This window comes from Piliocolobus tephrosceles, chromosome 21 (assembly GCF_002776525.5).
Source record: "Piliocolobus tephrosceles isolate RC106 chromosome 21, ASM277652v3, whole genome shotgun sequence".
NCBI lineage: Eukaryota > Metazoa > Chordata > Mammalia > Primates > Cercopithecidae > Piliocolobus > Piliocolobus tephrosceles.
This window is the reverse complement of record NC_045454.1, coordinates 48302738-48324328: the sequence shown is the minus strand read 5'-3', so window position 1 is coordinate 48324328 and position 21591 is coordinate 48302738. Positions and strand designations below refer to the sequence as shown.

Here is a 21591-nt window from a genome sequence, read left to right as displayed (position 1 = left end):
GGTACAGTAGACCACCTGGACTATAAACCACCAACCTTGTTCGCTTTTGGGATTTTGAGCTCTAAGGAACCATTTCTTTTTCTTTTTCTTTCTTTCTTTCTCTTTTTTTTTTTTTTTGAGACAGAGTCTTGCTCTGCCACCCAGGCTGGAGTGCAGTGGCGCCATCTAGGCTCACTGCAACCTCCGCCTCCTGGGTTCAAGCACTTCTGCCTCAGCCTCTCAAGTAGCTGGGATTAGAGGCACCTGCCACCATGCTCAGCTAATTTTTGTATTTTTAGTAGAGATGGAGTTTTGCCATGATGGCCAGGCTGGTCTTGAACTCCTGACCTCAGGTGAGGGGAGGCCTTGGCCTCCCAAAGTGCTGGGATCACAGGCGTGAGCCAGCGCGCTTGGCCGGGACCATTTATTTTTCCAAATGACGTTATTTCTTGTCTTTCACTTGAGAAGAAGCAAAAGGAACAAATGACTTCCTCTTTAGGTTCATGAAATGTTGATTGAAAAATGGAACAATTTTTTTTTTTTTTTTTGAGACATGGTCTCACCCTGTCGCCCAGGCTGGAGTGCAGTGGCATGATGTCGGCTTTCTGCAACCTCCACCTTCTGGGTTCGAGAGATTTTCCTGCCTCAGCCTCTGAGTAGCTGGGATTACAGGTGCCCACCACCATGCCTGGCTAATTTTTGTATTTTCTTGGGTAGAGAACTGGTTTCACCACGTTGGCCAGGCTGGTCTCAAACTTCTGACCTCAAGTGATCCGCTCGCCTTGGCCTCCCAAAGTACCGGGATTACAGGCATGAACCACTGCCCCGGTCTTCTTTTTTTTGTATGTGCTGGTTTGTTATATAGGTAAACTCTTGTCATAGGGGTTTGTTGTACAGATTATTTCATCACTCAGGTACTAAGCCTAGTACCCTGATCTAAGATGCTAAATGTGCCACACTGGGATGTACACATTTCAATTTCTACCTAAGCCACCACACAGTCTTCCAAAATCAGAGCTGAAGTCTCTCCCCATTGGCCATCCTGTAGTGTACATTCGATCACTTTAATTTCTTCCAGGCTGCTGCCGCTTTGCAGAATTTCGTCCTGTGGTGTGTTGCAGCCGTTTAGCCAGAACAGGACACATGGCCGGGCACGGTGGCTCACACCTGTAATCCCAGCACTTAGGGAGACCGAGGTGGGTGGATCACCTGAGGTCGGAAGTTCGAGACCAGGCTGACCAACATAGAGAAACCCTGTCTCTACTAAAAATAAAAAAAGTAGCTGGGTGTGGTGATGTGTGCCTGTAATCCCAGCTACTCTGGAGGCTGAGGCAGGAGAATCGCTTGAACCCAGGAGGCAGAGGTTGCGGTGACCTGAGATCGCGCCACTGTACTCCAGTCTGGGTAACGAGCAAAACTCCGTCTCAGAAAAAAAAGAATAGGACACAAGCACATATTTCCATTAAGTTTGTTTCCATGTCCACAGCCTAGTCTGCAAACTGGGAAGTCCCCTCGTTGATCATCATGGTGACACAATCCTGCCCGCTTTCTAAAACCAGTGAGCACATGAACCCAGTATGCGACATTTAGGAAACCCTGCATTTAGGATACTAGATCTTGTTATGAACATAGGCTCGAGGTTTTGGAATGCACTGGAAGGCAGTATTATCCCAACTCTTCAGATAATTTGCAAGTGGTAAAGGCTTCAAGCTGGCCCAGAGCCTATGGCAGAAAGCGGCCACAACCACTCCCAGGAGGCCTGTCAGTCACCAGAGCTATGAGGGAAGCGATTGTCAGGAGGCCTCCGTATGCCCTGATGGCAGGGCTCCCTGAGAGCCCGGCTGGAAGAGACTCTACCCCCAGCTCCCTAAGTTATCTCTGTACCTTTGAGGAGTCCTGCATTTCTGGGTTGGTTGATTTGCTTCATACTTGGTACCTAACTCTTTTTTTTTTTTTTTTTTTTATTCTTTTGAGACAAAGTCTCACTCTGTTGCCCAGGCTGGAGTGCAATGGTGTGATCTCGGCTCCTGCAACCTCTGCCTCCTGGGTTCAAGCGATTCTCCTGTCTCAGCCTCCCGAGTAGCTAGGATTACAGGCGTCCGCCACCAGGCCTGACTAATTTTTCTATTTTTGGTAAAGACAGGGTTTCACCACGTTGGTCTCGAACTCCTGACCTCGTGATCCACCCACCTCAGCTTCCCAAAGTGCTGGGATTACAGGCATGAGCCACCGCACCGGCCAGTTGGTACCTAATTCTTAACACCTTTCCTTGCCATGAGGTCCGAGCCACCCACCCCCTGCCGACAACCCCTGTTACTCTGGGGAATACATTGTTTTCACACTTTCCCTCCCCACCAACAGCTCTTTCCAGATTGCAAGGGCGAGCTGATAGGAAGCTTGCAGATTGTTTCGTGCTGCTGTGTAATCTGTGTGCTTGTCACTGGGGTCTGTTCTTCCTGGAGCTGGTACAGTGAAATCTGCATTGAGCCTCGGGGCAGTCATTGCCACTGTACTTTGTGGGCTGGCTTGCCTTCTTTTTTCCTTCTTTAAAATAAAAGAAAATGGGAGTTTGTTTCTATACAGATCCTGCTGTCCCTGTTCAGGGAGCTTCAGGGCGTGTTTTTGTTTGTTTTGGTTTTTGTTGTTTTAGTACTGCAGGATCTGGAGAATTTCACTTTGGAAAACAATGATTTAGAAAGATCCTCTTGGCCGGGCGCGGTGGCTCAAGCCTGTAATCCCAGCACTTTGGGAGGCCGAGACGGGCGGATCACGAGGTCAGGAGATCGAGACCATCCTGGCTAACACGGTGAAACCCCGTCTCTACTAAAAATACAAAAACTAGCCGGGCGAGGTGGCGGGCGCCTGTCGTCCCAGCTACTCGGGAGGCTGAGGCAGGAGAATGGCGTAAACCCGGAGGCGGAGCTTGCAGTGAGCTGAGATCCGGCCACTGCACTCCAGTCCGGGCGACAGAGCGAGACTCCGCCTCAAAAAAAAAAAAAAAAAAAAAAATAGAAAGATCCTCTTTAGATACTCCTAGGGTCCTTTGAATGGCTGAAGTGTTCCTTTTTAGTATTAGAGTTTTCCACCCTGTGGGAAAAAACCATTTCTGAAGTTTGTTTGCAATCAGACTTGTAATTTAGCCTTTTCTGTTAGTGATCGAGATGATTATTCCACAAATGATCATGTTGGTGCAGTTGTGTTACTGGAATCTGTGGCTTGCCTCTGTTCCGAGATTGCTGGAACTTCTTTCCATATACTTGAAGTTACATTTGTAATAAATTCTCCATGTTTAAAAGAAATAATGGTCCAGGTGCAGTGGCTCATGCCTGTAATCCTAGCACTTTGGGAAGCCGAGGTGGGAGGATCGCTTGAGCCTAGGAGTTCGAAACTGGCTTGACCAACATGGTGACACCCTGTCAGTACAAAAAATACAAAAATTAGCAGGGTGGTGGTATGCACCTGAAGTCCCAGCTCCTTGGGAGGCTGAGGTGAAAGGATCACTTGAGCCAAGGCGGCAGAGGTTGCAGTGAGTCATGATTGCACTGCGCTCCAGCCTGGGCAACAGTCAGACCCTGTCTCAAAAAAACAAAAAGGAAAGAAAGAATGGAAACCTTGCAGCCCTCTGTTCTCCCGGGAGGTTGCCATTATTATCATCATCATCACCTTGTATTTTTTTGTGTCCTGCATATCCAGAGAGATCTCTAGGAGACACCCAGTATCATTTTGTTTCCTTGTGTATAATGTATACTGTAAATATCTGTCTTTGTTACTCAGGGGAGTCTTAGATGTTTTTTATGTTAGGATGGAAAGATCGAGCTCTCTGCTGGGTGATATCCCATGGTGTGGACATGTTGTGAGTTACAGAGCTGTCTTCTCAGTTCTGTTGTTTCTGTGTTTGGCTTTCACAAAATGATTGTTCCCTTGAGCTTCCTTCTACAAGTGGCCTTGGGCTGTTAAGGAGAACTGTGCGTTCTTATTTTCCCAGTTCGCACTCTACTCGGGCCAATTTGAGGTTTTCTCTTTTCCCCCTGCCTTCGCTCCCCTGCTGTTAGGTTTTATCTGCTTATCTGGTCTGGGCTTGGAAATTAGATACCCTTTAGTATAAAATCAGAGTCCATAGGCTCTGAGAGGATTATCCGAGAAAGGGTGCAGGAATTTTCATGCCCACCCATAGTGAGCTCTGTCCCGACTCCTTGGGATTGTCAGGTTTTGTGTTTTGGCTTCCTTCTGGGATCCTAGATCACGTTTTTGGCAGTTGAGGGTGCTGTGTGACCCGGCTGCAGCTGGGTAGAATGTGGCAGCATTGCATGGAATTTTGAGAGTGAGATCTATAAACACTTGGGTCAAATTTCAAGAAGATAAAGTTCCGCCAGACATCAAGGTCCATCTGAGTGTTTGGTAAAATAAAAGAGATACTGGTTTTAAATTAAGCCGTAATTGCTCTGTTTTGGTTGTTGGGGATTACTGAGCGGGCTCTTGCCGGTCATATCAAGTCTGTTATTCCTGGACTCACAGCAGAGGGGGAGCATTGTAAGAGGCAGGAGATTGTGCAGCTGAGCTTCAGGTATGGGCAGGACTAAGCAACTGAGTTCCCCGCCGCTCCGAGATCATATTCCATACTATAATCTCTGAACAAAAGGGCAGCCCCGGAGAGCTGCGCCTCCCACATTCTGCAGTTAAATCCCTCAGTGGGGGCGGGGGGCACACAGCCTTGGCAGGCAGAATGGATGCTGGAAAGACATGCTTTTTCTGCAGCATTTGGTGAGGCTGCCTCGGGCTGGCATTTCTGTTGCCACATTCTCAGCAAGGACTGAGCACCCTGCCCGATCTCGGTGGTGAAGGAGCTCCCGCCAACACGGGCATCCTTCTCACAGCGACTTGGCCTTTCCCTAAAGAAAGGTTTAGTCCAGAAAGGACTCAGTGGGACCCAGGTGGAAAGGCTGTCTTCTTGAGTTCATTCATCTGAAGCTTTTATTCTGTGAGGTCCTAGTCAGGGCTTCAGCTTTCCCAGATAAAGAAATCACTGTTGGCCCGGTGGGGTGGCTCACGCCTGTAATCCCAGCACTTTGGGAGGCTGAGGCGGGCGGATCACGAGGTCAGGAGATGGAGACCATCCTGGCTAACATGGTGAAACCCCGTCTCTACTAAAAATACAAAAAAATTAGCCAGGCATGGTGGTGGGCGCCTATAGTCCCAACTACTCAGCAGACTGAGGCAGGAGAATCGCTTGAACCCAGGAGGCAGAGCTTGCAGTGAGCCTAGGTTGCGCCACTGCACTCCACCCTGGGCGACAGAGTGAGACTCCGTCTCAAAAAAAAAAAAAAAATCGCTTCCATAATTTTGTTGACCCATCAGACCATTGCCAGGAAAATGGGCCTTTGGTTTTTCAGTTCAACTTCAGCCTTACACTGCAAGTCTGCAGTGAACCCAGAGAACTATTTCTTCCCAGTGTTAAGCCTCTCTTCCCACTGCTCTTCACTTCTACTAGTTTGGTTTTCAGGATTCCCTGTCCCGGTGGGAGATAGTTTAGGCCAAAGTCCAGACTCCCTGTTCGTCTTCCTCCCTGGGAACATTCAGGTGGATAGTGAGTCACACCATGGGTCCTATTGGTAATTCCTAGTAGCTCATGCTCGGTTTGAAGGTAGGTGATAGAAAATATTGTGCCCTAGAATGTAGAGGTCCTAGACAACCCCAGCAAGTTTCCTTTTTGTCTTAAGCTTTCACTCCACACTCTAAAAAGCAGAGTTGGCTAGGCATGGTGGTTCACGCCTGTAATCCTAGCACTTTGGGAGGCCGAGGTGGGTGGATCACCTGAGGTCAGGAGTTCAAGACCAGCCTGGCCAACATGGCAAAACCCCATCTCTACTAAAAATACAAAAATCAGCCGGGCGTGGCGGTGCACGCCTATAATCCCAGCTACTTAAGAGGCTGAGGAGGGAGAATCGCTTGAACCTGGAGGTGGAAGTTGCAGTGATCAGAGATGGTGGCACTCACTGCACTCCAGCCTCTGCCACAGGAGTGAGACTCCATCTCAAAAATAAAATAAAAAGCAGAGTTGAGCTAGACAGAAAGTAAATTAGTGGTGCACAGGAAACCAGCCTGGAGACATGTTTTATTTGATTAATTTAATATCTTTTTTTTTTTTTTTTTGAGACAGTCTCACTCTGTCACCCAGGTTGGACAGCTCAGTGCAGCCTCAGCCTCCTGGGCTCAAATGATCCTCCCACCCCAGACTCCTGAGTAGCTGGGACTACAGATGTGCACCACAACACCCAACTAATTAAAAAGTTTTTTTAGAGACAGGGTCTTGCGGCCGGGCGCGGTGGCTCAAGCCTGTAATCCCAGCACTTTGGGAGGCCGAGACGGGCGGATCACGAGGTCAGGAGATCGAGACCATCCTGGCTAACACGGTGAAACCCCGTCTCTACTAAAAATACAAAAAAAGCTAGCCGGGCGAGGTGGCAGGAGACTGTAGTCCCAGCTACTCCGGAGGCTGAGGCAGGAGAATGGCGTAAACCCGGGAGGCGGAGCTTGCAGTGAGCTGAGATCCGGCCACTGCACTCCAGCCCGGGCGACAGAGCAAGACTCCGTCTCAAAAAAAAAAAAAAAAAGAGACAGGGTCTTGCTTTGTTGCCCAGGCTGGTCTTGAACTCCTGGACTCAAGCGATCCTCCTGCCTTGACCTCCCAAAGTGCTGGGATTACAGGCATGAGCCACTGTGCCCATCTGTGTCCATTTTTAAACACCTAAAAACATTCACATGAAATTCCCAGTATCAGCTTCTCTTGGAGAAATTGGAAGGATCAGCAAATAGGGACCTATGTTCCTGTAAGAGCTCCATTCCCTTTGGACAGGCAGGTCCTCTCTCATTTGCTATAAATCCATCCTCCCTGTTGCCCAGGCCAGCTGTCTTTTTTTTTTTTTTTTAAAGACAGAGTCTCACCCTGTTATCCAGGCAGGAGTACAGTGGTGCAATCTTGGCTCACTGCAACCTCCTTCTCCTGGGTTCAAGTGATTCTTCTGCCTCAGCCCCCTGAGTAGCTGAGTATTACAAGCACCCGCCACCACGCCCGTCTAATTTTTGTATTTTTAGTAGAGATGGGGTTTTGCCACGTTGGCCAGGCTGGTCTCGAACTCCTGACCTCAAGTGATCTGCCCACCTCGGCCTCCCAAAGTGCTGGGATTACATGCATGAGCCACCGTGCCCAGCCTTGTCTGTTGCCTTTATTTCTGAGCTTGCCTTGTTTTTCTTGCGCATGGCATGCTTCACTTATTTCTTTATCTGCCTTCACAGTCTCCCCTGTTATCTAATCCCAGATACACACGTGTGCATGCTTACTGGAGTTTGTGACCCTACTATGACATTTTGGTTCTATTGGTGGAAAAACTGATCACCTGGAAAGGTTTCTCTTTTTCTCGAAGTGATTGAAATAACCCATGTTTAAAGATAAACGTCTTCTGTTTCAGATAACTAAGAAATTCGTCAAAGGCTCTACAGAGAAGAACAAGCTCAGACTGCAAAGAGTAAGACATTTTCCCTGAAATAGAAAATTAATCTGCTATGCTTTTTGCATTAAATAGTAAGCAAAGCCCTTTGGAGTTCCTTTGGTCCAGTTTTTACGTTTTCCCCAGCCTTCTCTGACCATCATTTTGATTCCTGCTTCATTTTAAGTACTTGGACTTCATGGACTGTGGATTGTGTCATTTTTTGCTTTGCTGACTGAGTCCTAAGGTTTTGTGTGTGGCCTTTTCTAAGCTTTTATCAGTAGTACTACCACTGTCTTAATGGTTTAGCATCCCATTGTAGCTTCAAATTACTTCCAAAAACTCAATGCGTTTCCCTGTAGTCCTGTCTCTCTTTTTTTTTTTTTTTTTTTTTTTTTGAGATGGAGTCTCACTCTGTTGCCCAGGCTGGAGTGCAGTGCTGTGAGCTCGGCTCACTGCAAGCTCCGCCTCCCAGGTTCACGCCATTCTCCTGCCTCAGCCTCCTGAGTACCTGGGACTACAGGTGCCTGCAACCTCGCCCGGCTAATTTTTTATATTTTTAGTAGAGATGGGGTTTCACCATGTTAGCCAGGATGGTCTCATCTCCTGACCTCATGATCCACCCACCTTGACCTCCCAAAGTGCTGGGATTACAGGCGTGGGCCACTGCGCCCGGCCAGTCCTGTCTCTTTAATAGGGATTGAAGTTCCACTTATTCCTAAGTGCTGTAATATCTTAATAGCCCCTACACTCAGTGGGTGATTATCCTTTAGTGACTCTGCTGAGTCTCTTATTCTGTGGGGGGATCACCACATTTTCCACACAGTAGTGCAAGGGGCTTTTGTTTTGTTTTGTTTTTGAGACCAAGTCTCGCTCTGTCACCAGACTGGAGTGCAGTGGCATGATCTTGGCTCACTGCAACCTCCACCTCCCAGGTTCAAGCAATTCTTCTGCCTCAGTCTCCTGAGTAGCTGGGACTACAGGTGCATGCTGCCATGCCCAGCTTTTTTTTTTTTTTTTTTTGGTATTTTAGTAGAGATGGGGTTTCACGATGTTGCCCAGGCTGATCTGAAACTCCTGAGCTCAGGCAAACCGCCTGTCTTGGCCTCCCGAAGTGCTAGGATTACGGGCCTGAGCCACCACATGTGGCCGCAGGGGGCTTTTTACTTATAGCTTAAAGGTTAGAGAAATCGAACGTCATGTCATACTGAAACAAACCAAAACTCCAGGGAAAGCCTCTGGGCTTTGCCTACCCGGGGCCAGCTCACAGGAGGGCCCTGGCGACCACGGGCTCTGCCTTTACTGAGTGTTTCCTGAGCTCCCCGATGTTCACTGGGCATTTCCCGAGCTTCCTGAGGGCCGCACTGAGTTTTTGTGGGTCAGATTTGGGGTTGATTTTTATTTTATTATTTTTTTTATTGAGACGGAGTCTGTCTCTGTTGCCTAGGCTGGAGTGCAGTGATACAATCTCGGCTCACTGTGGCCACTACCTTCCAGGTTCAAGCGATTCTCCTGCCTCAGCCTCTCGAGTAGCTGGGATTACAGGCACATACCACCACGCCTGGCTAATTTTTTTGTATTTTTAGTAGAGACAGGGTTTTGCCGTGTCAGGCTGGTCTCAAACTCCTGACTTCAGGTGATCCACCCACCTCGGCCTCCCAGAGTGCTGGGACTACAGGTGTGAGCCAACATGCCCGGCCTGATTTTTATTTTTACAGTTTATCTCATTCTTTGGAACAAGAGCTCTTTTTAAGCTCATTGGAATCTCCGAGTCCCACATACCTGGTTGGGGGTGCGGAGAAAATACCCAAGCGTGGCTGAAGACACCTGATTCACCTGCAGTTTCTAGAAGCCTTCTATTTCCTACTTAGCAACAGGGCGGGAGACTCTTCTCCCCCCAGTTATGTTTATAGTCTACTTATTCAGTCCAGACGGTCATCTTCCTCATGTGTCTCGTATGTCAGATGCAGTCACACAGGACGCTGGCAGGAAATGAGCATCAGACATCTTCCAGGCCGTGTCTCCGTGACTTTTGTTAAAGCTACCAGAGATGTATTGGAACACATTTAGAATATTTCCTTAGAGACAAGGGCAGAGTGGCCGGGCGCGGTGGCTCAAGCCTGTAATCCCAGCACTTTGGGAGGCCGAGACGGGTGGATCACAAGGTCAGGAGATCGAGACCATCCTGGCTAACACGGTGAAACCCCGTCTCTACTGAAAAATACAAAAAAAAAAACTAGCCGGGCGAGGTGGCGGGCGCCTATAGTCCCAGCTACTTGGGAGGCTGAGGCAGGAGAATGGCGTGAACCCAGGAGGCGGAGCTTGCAGTGAGCTGAGATACAGCCACTGCACTCCAGCCTGGGTGGCAGAGCGAGACTCCATCTCAAAAAAAAAAAAAAAAAAGAGACAAGGGCAGATACTCCTAACCCAAACTGAAAGCTGAGCTGTCAGACTCCAGACATGTGGGAAGCCCATATTGGATGACACGTGGTCCTCATGCGGTGTTAGGAGCGGGTACCTGTGGAGCTGGGCAGGTGAGCGTGAGTTTTTGTTTTTTTTTTTGAGACAGAGCCTTGCTCTGTTGCCCATTCTGGAGTGCAGCGGCGCGATCTCGGCTCCCTGCAACCTCCGCCTCCCAGGTTCAAGTGATTCTCCTGCCTCATTCTCCCGAGTAGCTGGGATTACAGGCGCCTGCCACCACGCCCAGCTAATTTTTGTATTTTTAGTAGAGACGGGGTTTCACCACGTTGGCCAGGCAGGTCTCAAACTCCTGACCTCAAGTGATCCGCCTGCCTCGGCCTCCCAAAGTGCTCGATTACAGGTGGGAGCCACTGCGCCTGGGTGAGCGTGTTTAACATTGAACTTCAGATTACGTAAATGACTCAGTGTCCCAGGCCACTGCCAAGTCTTTGGAATGAGGAACGTAGTGATGAAGTGTTACTCCCTTAAAGAATTTGAAACAAGGCTGGGTGCAGTGGCTCACCCCCATAATCCCAGCACTTTGGGAGGCCAAGGTGGGAGGATTTCTTGAGCCCAGGAGTTTGAGACAAGCCTGGGCAACATAATGAGACCTTGTCTCTGCTAAAAAGAAAAAGAATTCCTGGGCTGGTTGCAATGACTCATGCCTGTAATCCTAGCACTTTGGGAGGCTGAGGTGGACAGATTGCTTGAGCGCAGGAATTCAAGATCAGTCTGGGCAATATAGTGAGACTCTGTCTCTGCAAAAATTAGCCAGGTGTGGTGACAGGTGCTTGTGGTCCCAGCTACTCAGAAGGCTGAGGCAGGAGGATTGCTTTGAGCCCAGGACGGAGGTTGCAGTAAGCCAAGGTAGCGCTACTGCACTCCCTCAAGCCTGGACACTAGAATGAGACTCTATCTCCAAATAAATAATGTTTTTTTGTTTTGTTTTGTTTTTCAGACAGAGTCCTGCTTTTGTCACCCAGGCTGCAGTGCTGTGGTGTGATCTTGAACTGCCTTGTAGGTTTAAGTGATTCTTGTGCCTCAGACTCCTGAGTAGCTGGGACTATAGGTGTGAGCCACCACATTCAGCTAATGTTTTTGTATTTTTGGTAGAGTTGAGGTTTCACCTTGTTGGCCAGGCTGGTCTCAAACTCTTGGCCTCAAGCAGTTTGTCTGCCTCAGCCTCCCAAAGTGCTGGGATTACAGGTGTGAGCCCCCTGCGCCCGGCAGGGTTGTGTTTGAAATGAATCTTACATTGAATTGCCCACAAGTACCGGGACACAGGGCTAATTCTTAACATTTTTCTCATGATGGAAGGAAGCATAATGGATTATAAAAATCACTTCTGTGGCTGGGTGCTGTGGCTCACGCCTATAATCCCAACACTTTGGGAGGCTGAGGCAGAGGGATTGTTTGAGGCCAGGTGTTCAAGACCAGCCTGGGCAACACAGCAAAACCCCATCTCTAGGAAAAGTACAAAAATAGCTGGGTATAGGTGCGTGCCTATAGTCCTTGCTACTCAGGAGTCTGAGGTAGGAGGATCACTTGAGCCTGGGAGGTCGAGGCTGCAGCCAGCTATGACCGCACCACTGCACTCCACCACGGGCGACAGAGTAGACTTTGTCTCAAAAAAACTGAAATCACTTCTGTGTAAGGTTGTTGACCGGAGGCTCCTTCTGGAGCTGGTCTCTGAATGCTTACTTATTCATTTATTTTTTTTAACTGAGTCTCACTTAGTTGCCCAGGCTGGAGTGCACTGGTGTGACCTCAGCTCACTGCACCCTACGTCTCCTGGTTCAAGCGATTCTCCTGCCCCAGCCTCCTGAGTAGCTGGGACTACAGGTACCTGCCACCCCGCCTGAATTTTTTTTTTTTTTTTAGACGGAGTCTCACTCTGTCGCCGAGGCTAGAGTGCAGTGGCACTGTGTTGGCTCACTGCAACCTCCGTCTCCTGGGTTCAAGCAGTTCTCCTACCTCAGACTCCCGAGTAGCTGGGATTACAGGCGCCCACGACGCCTAGCTAGTTTTTTTTAGTAGAGATGGGGTTTCACCGTGTTCACCAGGGTGGTGTCAATCTCCTGACCTTGTGATGCGCCTGCCTCAGCCTCCCAAAGTGCTGGGATTACAGGCGTGAGCCACCGCGCCTGGCCAATTTTTGTATTTTTAGTAGAGACAGGGTCTCACCATGTTGACCAGGCTGGTCTCAAACTCCTGACCTCAGGTGATCTACCCACCTCGGCCTCCCAAAGTGCTGGAATTACAGGCGTGAGCCATGGCGCCCAGTCTTGGTCCCTGAATTCTGTTCTTCCCATCCAGGCCCAGCTGTCCTGCCTGCTCTGAACCGAGCTTCCACCTGGGAGCTGGAGGGAGGGCCACCTGTCACCTGCCACACTGTCTTGTAGGATCAGGAGCGTCTGGGCAAGCAGCTCAAGTTACGCGCAGAAAGGGAAGAAAAGGAGAAGCTGAAAGAGGAGGCCAAACGGGCCAAGGAAGAGGCCAAGAAGAAGAAGGAGGAAGAGAAGGAGCTGAAGGAAAAGGAGAGGCGGGAGAAGCGGGAGAAGGATGAGAAGGAGAAGGCGGAGAAGCAGCGGCTCAAGGAGGAGCGGCGCAAGGAGAGGCAGGAAGCCTTGGAGTGAGTGCCCTCGGAGGCCGTGCTGGGCCTGCCTCCCTGCTGCTGGATTCCGCTCCTGGCCACTCTGATGGGGCTTTTCCACTTCGCAGGCAGATGGCGGCTCCCTTCAGTTCCTTCCCATTTCTCCTGCGTGAGGTGCCCATGGGCCCCCAGCGTGGGAGTGGTGGAAAGCAGCTCCCTGCTCTTTTGTGCTCCCCTACGTACAGCTCACCCTGGCCCCTTGTCTCTGCTGACTGTCCTTCCAGTTCCCAACCAACTTAGACATTTGCATCGCAGGATTGTGGGTTTTGTCTGTGCTGATTATGCACCGGCTGGCTAAAGGTTTTTTTTGTATATATTCTAGTCACAGGAAAAATTTTATTGACTCTTTTCCTTTTTTTTTTTTTTTTGAGATGGAGTCTCACTCTGTCACCCAGGCTGGAGTGCAGTGGCGCGATCTCAGCTCACTGCAAACTCCACCGCCTACCGGGTTCACACCATTCTCCTGCGTCAGCCTCCCAAGAAGTTGGGACCACAAGCGCCCGCCACCATGCCCGGCTAATTTTTTTGTATTTTTAGTAGAGACACGGTTTCACCGTGTTCGCCAGGATGGTCTCAATCTCCTGACCTTGTGATCCGCCTGCCTCGGCCTCCCAAAGTGCTAGGATTACAGGCGTGAGCCACCGTACCCAGCCGACTCTTTTCCATTTTTATTGTGAAGACCTATGTAAAAGCCTTATAGTAAACATGAAAATAACTTGTATTCATTTAATGTAAAATGAAATACTTGTCATATACTAACAGTTGAGTGCTGCGGTCCCTTCCAGAGCCAAAGCAGAGTTGGCTGAAATGTCATTTGCTGTCTCACAGGGCTAAACTTGAGGAAAAAAGGAAAAAGGAAGAAGAGAAACGGTTAAGAGAAGAAGAGAAGGTAGAGCGTTTCCCACAGAGCTTCCCCATCCCAGCCTGTTGGAGAAGCAAATGCCCAAAGTGGAATTCTTGCCAGAGCCGACACCTAATATTCTCTTGGTTTGGGGAAACCAAATGGCGCCCACAGGGAGGGGCGGGTCTGTCTAGATGCATTCTTGTTGCTTTTTCCCAGTGCTGGCCTGTCACATGCCTACTGGCCCTGCAGTCCTGGCACTTCTGCCCACAAGGGCGACTCGGACATTTTGAGATTGGCTGGCTCGGTTTTGGGTCCGTGGGTTTTGAGAGCTAAAAGTCACAGTTGTGCCTTTAAGCTAAAATGCTTGAGGTTTGGTTCTGGGGCCTTTGCATGTTTTGCAGCATGTACTGTTTCTCTTCCTCTTTTCTTTCTCATCACCCTCTCTTAACATCACAGCGCATTAAAGCAGAGAAGGCCGAAATCACGAGGTTCTTCCAGAAACCAAAGACTCCACAGGCCCCCAAGGTGAGCAGCCGGCTGCCTTTGCTTTCGGGTTTCAGCTCCGTTCCACTTTTCCTTTCTAAAAGTGAAAAGGTCGGTCGGGCGCAGTGACTCAAGCCAGTAATCCCAGCACTTTGGGAGGCCGAGACAGGCGGATCACTAGGTCAGGATATCGAGACCATCCTGGCTAACACGGTGAAACCCCGTCTCTACTAAAAAATACAAAAAACTAGCCAGGCGAGGTGGCGGGCGCCTGTAGTCCCAGCTACTCGGGAGGCTGAGGCAGGAGAATGGGGTAAACTCGGGAGGCGGAGCTTGCAGCGAGCTGAGATCCGGCCACTGCACTCCAGCTTGGGCGACAGAGCCAGACTCCGTCTCAAAAAAAAAAAAAAGAAAAGAAAAAAAGAAAATGAAAGGGTCTCTCCCCAGCCAGCTTCTCTCATGAGGGAGGGAGCCTCCGGTGACCTCGGGTACTTCCATTTCTAGTAAAGTCTTGAGGCTCAATATTTTGTCCTTCGCTTTGTCCCAAAGAGGTAAAAAGTGGCATATCTGATTAAGCAGTGCTGTTTTCAGAGGTTACTTCATGAATAATTTTGTGTTAGGCGTAAGAGAAATTCATCATTTTTTACCCTTGGGAAACTTACGCTTAAGGGAGCAAGATTAGCTGTAAAACAACAGTAAAATTCACAGAGGTTTACTTTCCCTGCCTGGCATCGGTCACCTGGCATCTCAGACCTCCTGAGACACCATCTGTGCATGGAAACCACAGCCCTCCTTTCCTTTTACCCTTCCCTTTTACCCCATCTCCAATGTTAGGGGTTCTTTAGTGCCTTTCCCTGCTCCACTCACTGAGTTTATACACATGTGTACTTAGCCACCTCAGATTTGTGCCATGTTGCCACATTTAGAGGTATTTCATTCTTTTTAATATATCTGGCCTTTATTTATTTTTTGAGGCAGGCTCTCACACTGTCACCCAGGCTGGAGTGCAGTGGCACAATCATAGCTCACCACAGCCTTGACCTCTCAAGCTCAGGTGATCCTGTCACCTCTGCCTTCCGAGTAGCTGGGACTATAGGCACGTGCCACCACGCCTGGCTAATTTTTTATTTATTTATTTTTTTGAGATGGAGTCTCACTCTGTCGCCCAGTCTGGAGTACAGTGGTGTGATCTCAGCTCACTGCAACATCTGCCTCCCGGGTTCCAGTGATTCTCCTGCCTCAGCCTCCCAGGTAGCTGGGATTACAGGTGCATGCTATCACACCTGGCTAATTTTTGTATTTTTAGTGTAGACGGGGTTTTACCATGTTGGCTAGGCTAGTCTTGAACTCCTGACCTCAGGTGATCCGACCGCCTCGGCTCCTGAAGTGCTGGGATTACAGGCGTGAGCTACCATGCCCAGCCTAATTTTTTAATTTTTTGTAGAGACGGGGTTTTGCTTTGTTGCCCAGGCTGGTCTTCACGACCTGGCCTCAAATGATCCTCCAAGCCTTGGTCTCTCAAAGTGCTTGGATTATAGGCGTGACTCCCAGCACCTGGCCTGTCCTTTGTATCTTTTTTTTTTTTTTTTTTTTTTGAGATGGAGTCTCACTCTGTTGCCCGGGCTGGAGTGCAGTGGCCGGATCTCAGCTCACTGCAAGCTCCGCCTCCCGGGTTTACGCCATTCTCCTGCCTCAGCCTCCTGAGTAGCTGGGACTACAGGCGCCCGCCACCTTGCCTGGCTAGTTTTTTGTATTTTTTAGTAGAGACGGGGTTTCACAGTGTTAGCCAGGATGGTCTCGATCTCCTGACCTCGTGATCCGCCCGTCTCGGCCTCCCAAAGTGCTGGGATTACAGGCTTGAGCCACCGCGCCCGGCCTGTCCTTTGTATCTTGAAGCATTTGACGACAATTGCATATCTTGAAGGTGCACAGTGTGACATTGTTGTACCCACACATCCTGTCGTGACACCCAGAGATCCACATCATGTATTTTCACTGCCACATAATACTTCATAATGCAATGATATGGTTTATGGTTTCTCTCTTTACAAAAATTATTTATTTATTTTTTTATTTAGAGATGGAGTCTTGCCCTGTCACCCATGCTGTAGTGCAGTGGCGCCATCTCTCGGCTCACTGCAACTTTTGTCTCCCAGGTTCAAGCAATTCTTTTACCTTTGCCTCCCGAGTAGCTGGAATTACAGGTGCCCACCACTACGCCCAGCTAATTTTTTGTTTTAGTAGTGACGGGGTTTCACCATATTAGCCAGGCTGGTCTTGAACTCCTGACCTTAGATGATCCGCCCATCTCAGCCTCACTGATTTTATTTTTAGTAGATACTGGGTCTCACTGTGTTGTCAGGGCTGGTCTCAACCTCCTGGGCTCAAGCAGTTCTCTCGCTTTGGTCACCCAACATGCTAGGATCACAGGCGTGAGCCACAGAGTCTGCCACTATCTCAGCCTCTATTCCCCTCAGTGGTGCAGTGGGGGTCCCTGTGCATGCTTCTCTGCACACATGCATTCCTCCGGGACAGCCAACTAAGCATGAGTTTGCCTCTAGGACAAAATAGAACGTTGCTGAAGCGTCATGAGCCATGGCCAGAGTGCCCGCCAGATGGGAAACTTGGATGTACATTCCCGGCAATACATGGAACTCTCCCCATTTTCTGCTATCATTCCATGGGGATTAATTTTCTTTTTAACTTTGCCAGTCTGATGGATTACAAAAAAACTGATACTGTTTTACTTTCCATTTTTACTTGACTCTTGGTGCAGTTGAGCATCTTTTTCTGTTCGTTTGCCATTTTAGTTCTTCTATGTCTTGCCAATTCTTTTCTTTTTTTTTTTTCTTTTTTTTACCTATTTTTCTATAGTGTTTTTTTTTTTTTTTTTTTTTGCCTGATCTGGTATTTGATCTTCTGATATTTTGTCTCAGCCTGTTACCTCTTTGTTACAGTGTCTTTCTTTTTTTTTTTTTGAGACAGAGTTTCACTCTTTTTGCCCAGGCTGGAGTGCAGTGGCCCGATCTCAGATCTCAGCTCACCACAACCTCCGCCTCCCGGGTTCAAACAATTCTCCTGCCTCACCCTCCCGAGTAGCTGGGATTACAGGCATGCGCCACCACGTCCAGACGGGGTTTCTCCATGTTGGTCAGGCTGGTATCGAACTCCTGACCTCAGGTGATCCGCCTACCTCATCCTCCCGAAGTGCTGGGATTACCCGTGTGAGCCACCGCGCCCAGCTACAGTGTCTTTATTATACTGAAATTTCTCCTTTTAGCCAGGTGCGGTGGCTTAGGCCTGTAATTTCAGCACCTGGGGAGGCCAAGGCAGGTAGATCACCTGAAGTCAGGAGTTTGAGACCAGCCTGGCCAACATGGTGTCTCTACTAAAAATACAAAAATTAGCCTGGCATGGTGGTAGGTGTCTGTAATGCCAGCTACTCATGAGGCTGAGGCAGGAGAATCGCTTGAACCCAGGAGGCGGAGGTTGCAGTGAGCCGAGATTGCGCCACTGCACTCCAGGCTGTGCCGTGAAGCGAGATTCCATCTCAGAAAAAAGAGGAGGAGTTGTGATCTTTCAAAAAAAAAAATGTTTTTTGTTTGTTTTTTGTTTTTTTAAGGAGTCTTGCTCTGTTGTCCAGGCTGGAGTACAATGGTGCAATCTGGGCTCACTGCAACCTCTGCCTCCCGAATTCAAGTGATTCTCCTGCCTCAGCCTCCTGAGTAGCTGGGATTACAGGTGCCCACCACCATGCCCAGCTAATTTTTGTTTTGTTTTGTTTTGTTTGAGACAGAGTCTCACTCTGTCCCCCAGGCTGGAGTGCAGTGGCATGATCTCGGCTCACTGCAACCTCCGTCTCCCGAGTTCAAGTGATTCTCCTGCCTCGGCCTCCTGAGTAGCTGGGACTACAGGTGCATGCCACCATGCCCAGCTAATTTTTTGTATTTTAGTAGAGACCGGGTTTCACTGTGTTGCCCAGGCTGGTCTCGAACTGAGCTCAGACAATCCACCCGCCTCGGCCTCCCAAAGTGCTAGGTTTACAGGCATGAGCCACTGCACCTGGCCTAATTTTTGTATTTTTAGTAGAGACGGGATTTGGCCATCTTGGCCAGGCTGGTCTCGAACTCCTGACCTCATGATCCACTCGCCTTGGCCTCCCAAAGTGCTGGGATTACAGGCATGAGCCACCACGCCCAGCCTAATTTTTGTGTTTTTAGTAGAGATGGGGTTTCACCATGTTGGCCAAGCTGGTCTCGAACTCCTGACCTCAGGTGATCCTCCCTCCTCGGCCTCCCAAAGTGGTGGTATTACAGACATGAGCCCCTGCCCCCGGCCTTTTTTTTTTTTTTTTTAAGTGAGGTTTGTTGAGATATAATTTACATCCAATAAAATTCACCCTTTTCAGGACATTTGTGTTAACAAATTACAGGGCCAGCTAACCATAATGAAGATAATACACTATTTCCATCATTCAAAACAGCTCCCTTGTAGCCTCTCCCCCCACCACCGACCCTTGAGACTACCAGTCTGCCCTCTGCCCTGTAGCTCTGGAAACTCACCTGTGTGGACCCACACAGTGCCTGGGCTTTTGAGTCTGCGCCTTGACCTTAGCCTGGATGAATCCCACCAGCACCCTGCTGTGTGCGTCCATGGTGCCTCCTTTCTCCCATTGCTGGAAGACCCCATCGGGTATCTTCTTGATTTCAGACCCTGGCCGGCTCCTGTGGGAAGTTTGCCCCCTTTGAAATTAAAGAGCACATGGTCCTGGCCCCTCGGCGTCGGACCACCTTCCATCCAGACCTCTGCAGTCAGCTAGACCAGCTCCTCCAGCAGCAGAGCAGCGAGTTCTCCTTCTTGAAAGACCTCAAAGGCCGGCGGCCCCTGAGGTCCGGACCCACCCAGGTTTCCACCCGGAATGCAGATATTTTTAACAGGTCAGAGCCTGAGGAGGTCGGCCTTCACCCACTAGTGATGCTGGAGGGCAGCATCCTGAACCCTGGGGTCCCCGAGGTGGGAGCTCGGGGTCCTTCTGCTGCTTGCCTCCTAGTGCCCTCGGGCCCTGGACTTCGGTGCTAAGGCCTCTCTCCACCTGGCCTTCCTGTGAGCCCCTGAAGTCTTCCTCTCCCTGTCTTCCTAGCTCTTCCTGGAGGAATCTTACTTCCCTGCTGGTCTCCAGTGAAGGATACCCCTCCCCTCCCCCCATCTTGCAAATTTCCTGTTTCCACAGAACCTCCCTTGGTAAAAATGCTCTGCAGCTGCACCTCGGCAGCCTTCTTCCCTCTCCCCCTGCAGGCTGCACCCTCCTCCGTCTGTCCTTTCAGTCCATGTTCCTGACCTTTCTTTGGGGATAGGCAATGCTGCTTTTTAACAAATGCCCATCTTTCTAGAATTGTTAGGCCATCTTCAGTGGGAGGTTCCCGAGAGGTTTGTGAGCGAGTCTGTAAGGCAGCGCAATCCTGAGCCTGGGGTTTTCCTTCTCAGTGACGTCGTGATCGTGGAGCGTGGGAAGGGCGATGGCATTCCCGAGAGGAGGAAGTTCGGCAGGATGAAGCTCCTGCAGTTCTGTGAGAACCACCGGCCGGCCTACTGGGGTACCTGGAACAAGAAGACGGTGCTCATCCGTGCACGAGACCCCTGGGCCCAGGACACGGTGAGTCGGCCCCGGAGTGCCTCTGTCCCTGCATCTGCTCACTGTGCCCCTTTCCTGCAGCCCCAAAGGCAGCTGTGAGTCCCGTGTGTTTCTTTTCTCAGAAGCTCCTCGACTATGAGGTGGACAGTGATGAGGAGTGGGAAGAAGAGGAGCCCGGGGAGTCCCTGTCCCACAGTGAGGGGGTAAGGATGTGCCCTAGCTGTGTTCACTGACCGATGGCTTGTATTTGAGTCCCTGTCCCACAGTGAGGGGCTAAGGATGCAGCCCAGCTGTGTTCATTCACTCTGACAGCTGGTGTTTGACCTGCTGTGTGGCCTGAAACCCGAACATACCTCAACATCCAGACTTGCAGCTTCTCTCCCAGCATCTCATCTGGTGACACTCGCCCACATGGCTGCTGGGGGTGGGAGCCCGTCCGCATCTGCACCGTGGCCCCACAGCCCCCTCTCGCCTCCTGCCGGCCTGCCACGTGCCATTTCCACCTGACTGCCCAGCTGCTGTGACCTAGTGGGCTTTCTTCCGATGCTCACAGTGTCTGTTGGGAGGCCATGCCAAGCAGATGTTCACAGCTTTACATTTTTTTGTTTCTTTAAGACAGTCTCACTCTCACCCAGGCTCGAGTACAGTGGCGCGATCTCAGCTCACTGCAACTTCTGCCTCCCAGGCTCAAGTGATTCTCCTGCCCTAGCCTCCAAGTAGCTGGGACTACAGGCGCCCGCCACCATGGCCGGCTAATTTCGTTTTTGTATTTTTAGTAGAGACGGGGTTTCACCATGTTAGCCAGGATGGTCTCGATCTCCTGACCTCTTGATCCACCCATCTCAACCTCCCAAAGTGCTGGGATTATGGGCGTAAGCCACTGCGCCCGGCCAAGATTTGTATTTTTAGTAGAGACGGGGTTTCACCATATTGGCAAGGCTGGTCTGGAACTCCTGACTTCAGATGATCCACCCACCTCAGCCTCCCAGAGTGCTGGGATTAGAGGTGTGAGCCACTGCGCCTTGCCTACTTTATGTTTTTAACAAGGCACATACTCTGCTTTTCTATCTGATGAGCTCTTTTTTTTTTTTCTCCTTTTGAGGATGATGACGACGACATGGGAGAGGATGAAGATGAGGACGATGGTTTCTTTGTGCCCCATGGGTACCTGTCTGAGGACGAAGGTGTGACAGAGGTGAGGGAGTGAAGAGGGAGTCACCGGCTCAGAAAAAGCTCATTTCTGGACTGGTGCTCAGTGGCCTGACCTGGCAGGGTGACAGGGGTCCCAGCCCAGCCATATGAGATTTGGACTGCCTTCACAGCATGCAAGCTCACTGGTGGGAATCACTGGGCCTGAACTTGGTATTACCTGGGAGGGTGGCAGACAGAGGAGGAGCTTGCAAGTGAGGGGAGCCATAGGAGCAGACACCCTGGTGAGGGAGCATGGCCGTGGTCTGGGTTAGAAGGCTGGAAACCAGCCTAGCTGACGTACAATCAGCATGCAGCAAGACGTGTGCATCATAACTGTTGTATTTGATGACTTATAACAATCGAGTGAATGTGGGTAACCACCGCCCAAAATAAAACATATAACTTCCTATCTCTCCAGAAGACTCACCACGTCTCTGCAGGTGAGCCTGCCTGCCACCCCTTTCTGGATTCCATGAGGTTGTGGAACTTTCTTTCTTTCTTTCCTTTCTTTTCTTTCTTTTTTTTTGTTTTTGAGACGGAATCTCATTCTGTTACCCATGCTAGAGTGCAATGGCCTGGTCTTGGCTCATTGCAACCTCCGCCTCCCGGGTTCGAGCAACTCTACTGCCTCGGCCTCCCAAGTAACTGAGACTACAGGCATGCGCCACCACAACTGGCTAATTTTTGTATTTTTAGTAGAGACGGAGTTTTACCATGTTGGCCAGGCTAGTCTTGAACTCCTGACCTCAGGTGAGCCACCGCGCCTGGCAGGAACTTTCTTTCAAGCAAGTTGTTTTTGGGGCTCTGAAGCCCTGTCATTTGGGAAGTGGGGATTTGGTGAGAGTGTCTCAGGCCTGTTGTTTGG

At 49.9% G+C, this 21591-nt stretch overlaps 1 protein-coding gene across 1 annotated transcript in view; it reads left to right on the top strand.

The window, feature by feature from the left end:
• Positions 1 to 21591, top strand: part of CHAF1A (chromatin assembly factor 1 subunit A) — a 43842-nt gene that overhangs the window by 9477 nt on the left and 12774 nt on the right. The window contains exons 4-11 of the mRNA XM_023185639.2: positions 7446 to 7502; positions 12326 to 12555; positions 13405 to 13465; positions 13877 to 13945; positions 18614 to 18840; positions 19388 to 19556; positions 19658 to 19738; positions 20638 to 20730. Of these exons, the coding sequence (XP_023041407.1) occupies positions 7446 to 7502; positions 12326 to 12555; positions 13405 to 13465; positions 13877 to 13945; positions 18614 to 18840; positions 19388 to 19556; positions 19658 to 19738; positions 20638 to 20730 (987 nt within the window). The remainder of the gene's footprint in view (positions 1 to 7445; positions 7503 to 12325; positions 12556 to 13404; positions 13466 to 13876; positions 13946 to 18613; positions 18841 to 19387; positions 19557 to 19657; positions 19739 to 20637; positions 20731 to 21591) is intronic.